This window comes from Convolutriloba macropyga, chromosome 7, assembly GCF_964194025.1.
Source record: "Convolutriloba macropyga chromosome 7, txConMacr16.3, whole genome shotgun sequence".
Classification (NCBI taxonomy): domain Eukaryota; kingdom Metazoa; phylum Xenacoelomorpha; order Acoela; family Convolutidae; genus Convolutriloba; species Convolutriloba macropyga.
In genome coordinates, this window is record NC_134474.1 from 30,580,795 (window position 1) to 30,593,827 (window position 13,033).

The 13,033-nt window shown below is 37.8% G+C and overlaps 1 protein-coding gene across 1 annotated transcript in view; it reads right to left on the reverse strand.

Annotated features, from left to right (window-relative positions):
• The window catches only part of LOC142343008 (uncharacterized), a 79,472-nt gene extending 66,850 nt beyond the window's left edge, over positions 1-12,622 (reverse strand). Inside the window, exons 1-3 of the mRNA XM_075394690.1 lie at positions 11,972-12,622; positions 6,566-6,707; positions 6,101-6,302 (exon numbers count right to left, since the gene is read on the reverse strand). Of these exons, the coding sequence (XP_075250805.1) occupies positions 6,101-6,302; positions 6,566-6,707; positions 11,972-12,164 (537 nt within the window). The 5' untranslated portion in view covers positions 12,165-12,622. The remainder of the gene's footprint in view (positions 1-6,100; positions 6,303-6,565; positions 6,708-11,971) is intronic.
• Between the last annotated feature and the right edge of the window lie 411 nt (positions 12,623-13,033).

Genomic DNA, 13,033 nt, shown 5'->3' on the forward strand with positions numbered 1-13,033 from the left:
GCGCGTTGGCTAGAAAAATTAAGTATGTTCAATTTTGAAATTGTCCATCGGCCTGGAAAAACTATTGCAAATGCTGATGCTCTTTCCAGATTACCACCTTTGAATTTATCTGCTACTTCTGTCACATCTGTTTCTTCGTCTCCGCACTTTTCAGAAACGCAAGATCAGGATAAAACTCTGTCTGTAGTCAAATCATGGTGTCGAACAGGTGAGAAACCACCTCGATCCTCAATGTTTGGTAGACCATCTGCTTTGCAGTGTTACTGGCAGCAATTCGAGACATTGAAAATTATTGATGGTGTTTTGTACCGGCTATTTCAACAACTGGATGGATCTACACTTTTCCATCAGTGTTGCGTTCCACTTAACCAGGTTCAAAAAGTTCTTCTTCACTTGCATGATTCACCTGCTTCAGGACATTTAGGCAATAAGAAAACTCTTGATCGGGTACGTCAGCGATTTTACTGGCCAGGATTGAAAAATGATGTGGACTCCTGGATCTCAGGTTGTGCAACTTGTCAAAAACGAAAGAATCCCAAACAATCACATCAGCAAGAAATGCAGCTCTGGGCATTCTATGAACCTTTTCTTTGCGTGTCAGTTGATATTCTTGGCCCTCTCCCAGAAAGTCGGTTGAATGAGAAATTTTATAAATACATCCTAATGATTGGAGACCATTTTACTCGCTGGTTCGAGGCTGCACCCCTACAGAACATCAAGGCTGAGACAATCTGTAGCACTTTCTTAGATCAATGGGTCACCCGATTTGGTGTACCTGAATATATTCACAGTGACAACGGTTCGCAGTTCACATCGCGCCTTTTCGCAGATATGTGCAATAAGCTGCAGTTAACCAGCTCAAGATCTACTCCTTACCACCCGCAAGGAAATGCAAAAGTGGAACGCATAAATCGCACTTTGGAAGATGGGTTGGCAAAGTACTGCGCAGAACGGCATGAAGTTTGGTCTGTTCATCTTCAATCTTTCATGATGGCCTATCGTTCTGCAGTTCATGAGTCGACAGGTCAATCGCCTTTCCGATTAGTTTTTGGGAAAGAAATGCGCATGCCTGTTGATATGCTATATCCAACATTGCCCACTCCAATTGTTGGTCATCGGGATTATGTTTTTCAACGTTTAGTTGAATCTTCCACCATTTTCGAGTCCGTAATTCAGAAAAACGGATGGGAAATGCGCCGACAAAAAGCTATCTTTGACAAAAAGAAGCATGGTCCTTCGTATAAGGAAGGAGACCTGGTGCTTCTTCATTCACCAGTGTGCTCACAGGGTCAAACTCCTAAATTAAAGAGCTTCTGGTCTGGACCTCATTGCGTGAAAAAGGTTATTAACCAAATTAATTTTGTTCTACAAGACGTCAAAACTCAAAAACAACAGATTGCTCATTACGATCGCATTAAACCTTTTACACCATCAGACCAGCGGTTGCGCAGAAATCGTTCCAACCAAACTGTAAGACCAAGTCCTCAACCCATCGTCCCTGAAGACGATGATCTTGTGTTGGTTGATTTATCTGAAAGACAGGCTTCTACCTCTGATAGGTTACAAAACACTACTAACCCTACAAGTTCCGCCATTCCGTCACCGCCAGTTTTTTTGTCAGAAAATCAAAGTGGTTCAGGTTCCACAACAGTTCCTCAACGACCGCGTAGAGCTGTTGCTGATCATGCACGGCATCCAGGATTTTTCCGTTTAGCTTATTTTGATTCAGACAGTGATGTTGAGTGATTTGTTTAGATGCTCTTTGTGCAGCAAGTGTTGCTGTTGTTCACTTGCCTAGTAGATTGCAGTTTCTCTACACTTGTAGGCTATGACATCGAGGAAGTTCTCACAACAAAAATTTACTCGCTTCTTCCGAGTGAACAGTGTACGCCTGATAAATTAAGCACCAAAAACATTACTTTTGGTGGTTTGGTTCTTCATGCGCCCGAAGTTGATATTCAAATGAGTTTTTGCATGTTTCAAGCTTCTTACGCTGTTACCGGATTAGCGCATTCTGCCCGATTTGATGATTCTGTGTATTTAAAAGAGTATTCTCGCCTAGTGCCTACTTTCTATGCATTAGAAACTTGGGTTTGCAGAGCAATTTGGAGTGGTCGCAATTTCAAACTTCCAGGTTTTGCAGATGAAAATTTTAAAATGACTGAAGGGGATCTTTTGTTTGATGGTAGACCATACAAACCTGGCAATTTCAAGGTATTTGACTATTCGTACTCTTTCATGCGTGGTGGCAAGAAAGCTGGAATTTACTTCACCTGGCCTGTGGATTGGATTACCCCAGGTGGATCGAAAATTCACGCATCTGGTGTTATAAACGCAAAATTAACCATCGGCAAAGTAGTCGCAACTTTGGACAAAACCAGCTCTCCATGGTCCTTAATCTTGACAGATCCCAATGAAAGATCCACGTCCTGCAGTTTTCCAGGTTCTGACTTTCAGCATGACTCAATCACCTATTTACCGCATTTCTACGGTCAGTGTGAGATTAAATCAATATTTGAGTTCTCTCCGGAGCATCCTGGCGTTCAGATCTCTTCTGCTGATTCAATGTATTTGAGTGGAAAAACTGCTTCCAGGGATGATTCCCGCGTCTTTTATATAGAACTTCTGAACACAACTGTTAGTGTTTGCTCATATAAGGTCCGACCAACAACCTACTCTGGTGTTTACTTTGTCATTGAACCTATAACGGAGCAACTTCCGGAAATAGATTACAACACAGATGCAATTCCAAACTTAGTCTATGGGACAAAAATTGAGTTTGTGCATGTCAACGCGCATCTTTCGCGTCAACGAATTGTAAATTTCATCAAAAATGAAATTTGCAATACGCGTCAGATGATCTTAAATGGACTCATTTCTTTAGCGTCAAACTTGGACAATCCTAATCTCTTCCTCGGATCCGGTTCCATGTTAGGCATACATGCTGAAAAAGCGGGAGCTGTTCTTTACGTCCACAAATGTGTTAAAGTCGAAGCTCGAATTGCAGACTTCCCCTACTGCACAGAGGAAGTTCCTGTTCTTTTGGGCAATGATACGCAAATTCGTTTCATGAATCCGATAACACAAGTTGTGTATCCAAACTATACTTTGACTGCTTGTGATCCCATAGCACCTTACATGTACCGCACGTCTGAAGGCATCTGGATGCACTATGGAGATGATTATTCGGTCGCACGTACGCCCGAATCTCTAAGTGTTTTCAGCCATCTAGATTTTAGTGATAACTTACCTTCATTACACACCGCTGGTCTCTTTTCTTATCAGAACTTGAGGCAGAGCGCAAAGGCTCGGGTTCTAAAATACTCGCGCCGAACAATTTCGGGACGAGAAGTATATCTTGGTCCTCGCAGCCAATATTCTCATCCTGGTTTAATGCATTTTAATCCAAGCGTTTCCGAAGAACTAGAAAATTTGGCGGCTTGGAAATATTTGATTGATTTGCAATCTGTTGCGAGTGGTGGTTGGTACTACGCCGAGAGGTGCACTGTAATTACGCTAACAACTTTAGCGCTTCTAGGGCTCTTTATCTATATATTGAAACTTGTATTTGCGCTTAGGCTCCTTTCTCATGGAGTTCCTTTCTGGACAGTTTTCCGGCTTCTTAACCCCCTTGCGCCTTTTACGCAGATGCTTCAAAATCACATAAATAATATACACGCATCTGCGCCTGTCAATCATGACCAACTTGTCAATGAAACTGATGGGAACCCTGATAATCGCACTGTAATAGTTGATTCAATTTATCCGTCAGCACAATTAAATTCTGCCCGCTACACAACAAAAATTTAATCACAGGTTGACTCTTTATCGCCTATAGTGTTCTGTCTTAGAAAACTTACAAAAAAAAAAAAAAAAAAAAAAAAAAAAAAACTGCCGCTTTCTGATTTTTGTCTTTTGCTTCATTCAAAATTTTTTTCTTTTCGTTCATCAATCACTAGCAGCCCTGATGCACTTCTGTACACAAATGATTGACATTGCTTGTTTTAGATGTCGACAAGCTCAGAGTCAATCAACACTATGCCTGCTTCTCCAGGCCCTGATATTCTTCTGGACACAGATCTTCTTTCAGGTGCTTCTTCGCCTGCAATTCCGTTGCTGGACGATAGTATGGACTCTCAAGCAGATACAGGAATAACTGGCAACTGGGCAAGTGATCAGTCGCTTGAGTTCCGTCAAAACCTCTCGCAAAATCGGGATCCTCAGCCGCACACGGATGTCTGCTCATCTGCTTCTTCGGATGAAATGACAATCATCTTTTGTCCGCCTTCCAAAAACATTCCAGTCGTTCAGACTGCTTCTGCAACAGCAGCTTCGGGTTCGAGAAGCAGCCCGCTCGAAGGAAGCAATTCACGCCAGGCTATGGGTCCACCTCGCAACGGTCCCTTACGCCTCAACGGTTTGGTGTATTCAGCAAATTTGCATGCCGTGTTGCGGGTTGTTGAATTTTACCGCAATGGGAAAGTTCGCCTTCAGGATCCTTACAATGCAAGGCGAAGGCCTCTGCTGGATCCTGCGGATCTAGTCGCTATCCCTGTTGACAACTCGGCTGAAAATCGCGACCTTCGAGATCAACTTATTCGACTTCGTCGATCTCGTGAGGCTCACGAGCGTGACCTTTACCAGGCTACCAATGAGATCGACAAACTAAAAGCTCGCATTTCCGAGCTGAATCAAATGCTAGATGATTCTCGGACGGCAAATCGTCTGCTCTCCGCGAAGGTTGTTACGCTGGAGAAAAAACAACCTAAAAAGCCAAAATCCTCTAAGGTCCGCAATGCAGGGGTGAATACGGACACTATGTCTGCCTCTGAGTCCTGTTCAACGACCTGTCGTCACCTCAGAGGTCTCCAAAACGAATTCCGCTCCCTGCGTTCTCAATTACTTCGGGGAAATCATAATCCACAAAACAAGAAAATAAAAAGGAAGCCTCGCTCGCGTTCTTCGAGCTCATCGTCCTCATCGGGTTCGGAGACAGAATAGTGGGACATGAGGACATGTCCTTCCTAAGCGGGGTGATGTAACAGCCCTACCCCATTATTATTCCTTAGGCAGTATAATGTTCCAGCTATTAATCTATTAATCTTATAGCGCCTTTCCGCTCAAGCTTTGTTTTACTTTCGTGCCACTGGACCATAGTGTATTTATTATTGATAACACAATTTGGCACGCAATTTATTTAGCTTTTGCGTGTTTCAAGAGCTAATTGAGAATTTGTTCCGTTGGCCATGTTCCTTCGCCCAAACGACACTTGATACTTTTCTGCTTACAATCCAGTTAGTTGAGCTTTTTCTCAACAAGCTTTTATAAATAACCTATTCAGTTTAATTCAATATTCTGAAAACTTACTTTGTCGATTTTCCAAAGAAAAAGATAGAGCACAGAAAACAAGGTAAGATCAATTAAATTGAAGTTGTTAATTTCAACAAAAAAAACTAAAACAACCCAATCTCGAATCCCGCATTCGCAATTCAAACGTTCGTTTTTTTTAATACCTACCGGGTTGTTATACTTTCTTACAATCGAAAAAAGGTGTTTGAAAATGTTTATTATCTGATTGTTTCTCTGTTGCTCTAAGAAACCTCAATTGATAATAAAAGAAGCGTTTAAAAGATGATACCCAAATATTTTCAAATTTCTTATTTACTTATTCGAGATGTCTCGTGTTGGTAATTAACTCTCGGAAGGGTCTCTTTTCTCTAATTTCGAAAAACTATCAAAATTTGGAAAAACTATCACCATTTTTTTCGAGAAACAAAGACATTGAAATAGTTTTTCTGAAAATTGATTCAATTTTCCTGTTTTTTAATGATAACACTTTGTATTGCGCCAAAAAAGATGTTTCGATTGGTAAAAATTGATTTCACAAAAAAAATTGGCATGAAGTTCCTAATCTCCACACAAATTTGAGCGGAGGTGGGGGAGGGCTGGAACAAGTGTAGCATATACTAAATCAAAACCGCCGACAGTTTTCCGTATTGATCATATGTCGACGCCATTTTGAGCGGACTATCTATAGTTACGCAGAAATTTACAAGCTTTTTGTTCAACCTCTAATGTTCAAAATGTTTATCAAGATTACCATTGTCAAACAGGCGTTCTGTTGACAGTCGGTAAACTTCTGCAGTGCCATTGCAACTTCAACTTCATTTGATTGGATGAAAGGAGCTCCATTTGACTTAAGCATTGATCCCAACTCTGCTGTTGAAATCTCTTTGATAGCTTCTGACACTATATATTTGTCAAAACCGCAGTCAGTTACTATTAATTTGGCTTTGTCTGGTCTATAGCGAGCAAAACTGTTTCTTAATCCAGAATTTTCTGCTGGGCATAACTCTCCTTCAAATAATTATAAACTATGAGAGTAGTATCAATGCATGTCTCAGTTTCCGACAAAGTTTTGCTGAGGAAACATTAATCAAAAATGGATTGTTTTCGTTAAGAAAAATGAATCTTAAGAATAAAATTTAGGCTTAACAAGTTACATAGCACAAGTGAACTAAAATGATTATATGTGAAAATAATTTATGTGCCGAGAAACAGTTGCCTCAATCGTTTGAATCCTGCTTCCACAATGGTCTCACAGATGTCCATCTCCTGGACATTTATGTCCTTGAGAACCTGGTTGACCTCCTGTGGGTTGAGATGTTTCATGCCGTCTGCAAGCTCCTTTTTACCCAAATTCACGCCTAAAATGTGACGGTAGAGTACTAACAAGTAGCCCAGGTTTAGGTTTCGGCGTCTGATAAAACTCCAAAATTCTTATATGACGAGCCTTTATTGATTTATCTCGATGCAGCTTCTTGCTTAAAGTCCAGGAAGAGTTTTCATGGGTCAGGCAAAAGTCTTTTCACTTTTTCACGGTTATTTGGGTCGAGCGTAATCTTTTCATAACATTTTTTGATCGCTCAGGGCAGGGTCTTCTGAATAGTCAAGATCTAAACCTCGCAGGCCTCTTCAGTGTCATCTTATAAACATCTAAAATGATTTAGTGGTTCTTTCCTATTGTAGCCCCCAGCTTAGTGGTAATATAACTTATATTCAACCTAAAGCCCTCCCCATCATGGTAATTATACTATAATGGGGGGCTACAATTTTGTGGGTTGGCTACCCGATTTAGTAGTTTTCTACACGATTTCTTAGATGTAGCATTCGGTTTATGTATGATTTAAATAGGTGTTGTTATACACATAATCGAATAAGCATAATCAATTTCGAATTTCACGTTTTTATAAGCTCTGAACATTGGAATCAAGATGCAAATTATGAAATTATCACTTTATTTTTGGCTGAAGCTTCCGCAAAAACATCCCCAAAATCTCACTAACTTTCAAAAAAATAAACACAAGAAATTATTTGGTTCAAAATTGATTTAACGGGAAACTTGGTATTATTTAAGGGAGGTAAAATCCTCCGGCGCGAAAGATGATATTTAGACTACAGGTTCCAATATAACATGTTAACAGTGTCAAGTGATTGAAACTACGAAAAAAAATCAGTCATCATCAATTGGACCAATCAAATAAAAACCACAAGAGAGCATGACACTGCCCATAACCCCAATTATACCCATGAACGTGATCAAATGTTCTGGAAAATGATATTCAACTCTAACTAGCTTGAAGCCAAGTAATATTTCACACCATTAAATTAGTATAGAAATAAGATTCATTTGGCCAAAATATTCAAACATGAACAATTTGCTAAGAAAAGAAGTTGAACTCCAACCGACAATACCTGTGGTATGTAAAAAATACGCAACAAAAAATGCAGCGGATGAATCGGAATCAGATACATAACATATTGAAAAAAGAACATAAACCAAATATCGAATATAATATTGCACAGATTTCCCTAGACGATAATAACACGCCATTATAATTATCCTAAACGGACGTTAGCTATGAATTGGGCCCCACAGAATTACACTCCCTCGCAGCAAAACGCTGCATTTTTAACTTGATTGGAGCAGTACCTATCGATTACAGACTTTTATGGGTTGGCCGTTACGCCTGTAACTTTCAGAAAAAAAATCGACAAACCTGCAATGTGGAAACACTGACCAGGCAAGACAAAATTTTGAATGTCACTTGCAGCTAACCATCACAATAAAATAATGATATTTAAAAATGATATGATCGACAGAGCCTCGCTAGATAACTTCTTACACTCCGAAAAACCACAAATTGGCTCGGCTATAATATTTATGAAATGGAACTAAACCCAAAAAATAGAAAACCGTAAGGTAATTTAGCTCTGACACTGCACAAAAGAATAAGAGAAGCAATAATTTTTAGGTTGATTGCAGTAAATAGGAAAGTTTGCACCCAACTTAATACTTCACAAAGAAACGCGGAGAAATTTACAAACGTTACGAAAAACAATTTGATGACTTAAAGTCGCATCCTTTTCTATATGAATATACGGAGTGTCAATAACAAACAGGACGAAATCTCAATTTTTTTAAAAAAAAAACAAGACAAACAAACGTGCCTAATAGTTACTGAAACGAGGATAAACGACAAATAGGATGTACTATGAAATTTTTGAGCATAAAGCATTATTTCATTCATCAAGGGGTGGTGGAGTAGGAATACGGATACCAATGACTTTTTAACATAATATCAAGAGTGATTTAAACTCAATTAAAAGAAACATTTTGAATTGCTCTGGGTTGGAAAACTTGAACCATTTAAAGTAAAATTTCTTATAACCGTTTCTTTTGTTTCTAATAAAAACCTGGGAGACTTTTTTTGAATGAATTGACATCAGAAATCTCCAGAGCATATTCATTGACAAACAAAATTCTTTTGTTCGGAGATTACAATCTAAATAAAGTTCAGAAAAACGAAAGGGCTTCAAACAGAGTTTGCTTCCAATAATGGGTAAGTCATTGTCAACAAAAGTAAGCCAACTGAGAAACAATGAATTTTTATTTGATCTTTGCTTAAGTACAAGAAATCAAATTTTGGATAAAAAACATTAGAACAAATGGTTGCAAATAATCATTATTCTCTGGTGATTGTTTCCTCTTCGGATATTGATAACGAGAAAAGATATTGATAACGAAAGCGCAATACCTTTACAGAGATACTAAAACTTTTTCATAGCTGTCCTGGATCAAAGAATTGCCTCAACAGATTGCAAAGTAAAGTATTAACAACAAATTGCAAATGCAACTTTTCAAATGTATTCAGATTTTTTTAGAAGATGTGTTGGATAAATTAACTCCTATAAAAAATGGAGAGCAAACAAACAATCCAAAGAAAAAAGTAGTTATATAAAGAACTATTGAAAATTCTCGACAAAAAACATCAACTTTTTAATATTTGCCCGGAGAAGGCGGATATTTCTTCTTAGAAATCATACAAATAATCAAAAACGCCACAAAACAAAAAATAAGAAAAGCCAGTAATGAGTATAAAAAAATGCTTGAGAGACTTCTTGACGTAAAACAGCATTGGAAATTTATTAACACAAAACTCAAAGAAAAAGTAAAAAAAACGATGTTTCCCAAATTCGAAACAATAATATCTTTTTGAAAGATAAAAAACAGGTGGCTAACACTTTGAATAATTATTTTTTCCAGGTTAGATGTGTACGATAGGGTAAGAGAAAAGACTGAATTACCAAATTTTGAATTCGAAAAACATTTTTTTCATTCAAATTTACATCGGGAAAATACATTCATGGTTTAATTGATAAACTACCTAGAACAAAGCATCAACTTTTGGATTTGTCCTGCATTGGTCGACCAAATGTAGCAGAATGTCCATTATAACACACCTACAGTTTGCGATTAGCGAATGTAATTCAAACAAGGTCTTTCCCTATAAAAAAGCACATTAACCTCCAATTTTCAAAAAAAGGTGATCCACTTGAATCAGTGAACTACAGACCAATTTCGTTGACACCAACTCTTACTAAAATATTTGGAAGACTTCTACTGCAACAAATTAAAGAACATGCTGAAAAGCATAAGATAATAAATAAAAATCAATACAGACTTCATAAAAGAAGCGTCCAATGACACATTCATTTCATTAACGGAAACTTTAAACCAACGTGTAGAACAAAATGAAGCTGTTACTGTGATTTTTTAGATTTTGCAAAAACGTATCAAGCGTTTGACTCACAATTCGCAGTTACTTACATGTACGAAGCATTTAGAACATCTTGCTCAAAAGCAAACCAAGGCCTTCATGCAAAATTCGGGTCTTTCCCATTAAAGCCCCCCAGCTTAGTGGTCAGATAGTCTATAGCCCCCCAATCATGGCTAATATACCATAATGGGGTGGCTATAATTTCTTGGGGGCTATAATGGGAAAGACCCCAAAATTTTGCAATAATTTTCAAAAAACTGATAATTATATGAAACAGAATAAGTTGAACACAGATTGAACACAGATATAACCCAAACACTTGTTTTTTTCTAAAAATAATATCAGCAGCCTTCAAAATGATTTCATTATAATGGAAGTCTCATAATTGTGAAGGTCAGTTGTCGTTATCGGGGCTTAACAATTTGCAAAAAGTGAAATTTAACTTAGAACTAAACAAAATGTTGATAAAAATGGCAACTGCTATTCGATCAATCTGTTTAGTGAGACATCTACTTTCACTAAAACTAAAAGCAAGATTTGTACTTTTTCAATCACTTGTCCTGTTCACATATCAATTTCAGTACAATTTTCCTCCAATCTCTGCCAGCCTCAGCACTTCTGAAAAAAAACAGACAAATAAATTGGGTAATAAATGTTTGCCAAATTCGTAAAATGTTTGACAGCGCAAGGTATCTTCCAGAAAGCTATAAAATTTTACCTGAAGAATTTTTCATTGAAAAATTTTTTCATTGAATTAAGCGTTACAAGGAAAGCAGTCAGATATCCAGAATATGTCTTTCAAAATGTTTGAAAAATATGAGATGAGAGAAATTTCCCGAACTGTCCACTTTTTTCTGAAAATATGTTTCAATACTCACGGATTGGCAGATCACTAGTCAGAAATTTCTCGAGAAATTGGAAGAGCTTGCCAATAGAAATCCGGAAAGAAAAAACAAAAAAAGGTTAAGGAGAAAATAACCAGAGAGAGGATCAAATTTAACGAACGTCATCCAACAGATAGACAAGTACAAGGATATAGAATTGATTTTGAGTAGTATTTTAAGGACTAAACTTTTTATATGATTTTAAAGTAATTGTTAAATGTAAATGTTGAAGTTAAGTTTTTTTAAGGGTATAAAATTTTGAATTCACATTTTACAGATTAATACATATATATATATATATATATATATATATATATATATATATATATATATATATATATATTTATATATATATATATATATATATATATATATATATATATTAGCGAACAATAAAAATTGGATCTTTTAAGTTTTGCCCCTCCCCAGCTTAGTGAGCTTAAATCTTTTACGCCCCCAAGGCGCATGTGCTGTTTTTTACATAGCAACATGCTATATAACAACATAATTTGTAAAGGGGGACGTAAAAAACAGGAGGGCGTAAAAAACACGGTGAGTGGGGGTGGTTGACTAATACAGATTAGATCCCAAAAATTAATCTGGACCCAAGAAGATCAGAACGCAATTGGGGTCTTTCCCATTATAGCCCCCCCCCCCATGAAATTATAGCCCCTCCATTATGGTATAATTACCATAATGGAGGGGCTATAATTTCATGGGGGGCCTATAATGGGAAAGACCTCGCAATTGGTCCCCCCTCGCAAAAATTGAGAAGCTACCAAAGAAAATTTGGGTCTTTCCCATTATAGCCACCCTCGAAAAAATAGCCCCCCCTTTATAGTATAATTACGGTGATTGGGGGGAGGAAATTAGATTACATGACCCCTAAGCTGGAGGGGGCTATAATGGAAAAGACCAGAAACTTTAATTGATACTGATAGTAGGAACTTCTTAACTTTAATCTACCTGATTGTGTGACAACTCTTTTCTTGGCATCATTGTCCAACTTCGACATTTGAGAGACCAGATCCTGCTCTGACAACTGGAACCCGATTCCTTCCAGATGACCCAAGACTTCGTCACGTGACACTCCCCTCAACACTTCCACGACCTCCCGGATGGAAATACCCTCGCTCATGTCAGGGTAGCAACAATCCATGTTAATAAGTTGATGCAATTGTTGATATCCACAGACAAATAAAGTGACTTCTAAATATTATTTTAATTGTGGTGATAATTTCACGAAACTGCAGCTGGAATTCAGAAATTTAAATGCTTTAATAAAATGATCGCACCGTTGGTCCTTTTCTTCGATTAAATTGAGAGTGATGCGAAGCAACGCAAAAAAAAAACTGTGTACGTTTTTTGTTGTTACGTCTCTGTCGTAGAACTAGAAGATGGTGAATAGATATCAGGATCTTCGTTTGTGCCCTCCCCCGATTTAAGCTCAGTGGGTCAATATTATTTTCACCTCAGATTGAAATAGAACTTCCCTCTGCTTCAAAAGCTGGAGTCAAAAGGTGCTGTCACTCCACTGATATTTCGGATGTTTTGTTCTCTTCCATTATTGATTTCATGAACTGTAGAGGCTATTTCATGAAATTCTTTTGCACGTGCTTTTATGATATGCGCTTACTCAATTGCTCTCATTGTTTGGCTTTTTTTCTATTAAAAAATCACATGCACATTTTAAATTGCCGAACGTCTGCGGTGCCAGAAGTTAAAATGCCAGAAGTTCCTACTTAGCCAGAAGTTGACTTCCGTTGACTTTCGTCACTTTAAAACATGCGCGTTCGTGTTTTAACGCCTCAATATGTCTAGGTTCGATGACTCTAATGAAGTTACAGAGAAAATCCGGCACTTGTCAAAAATTGCATGGCCGTCCGAGATGCAACCGGCAACAACAGGTGACTATAGTTAAAAATCATTGCGTTTCAAGGGGAAAATTATCGCAAATTGCAGCAAGCTTTTCTCCCCGAGCTAAATAAAACCAACTTCGTTGTCAGATGTAAGGTACCCAAGTAAAAG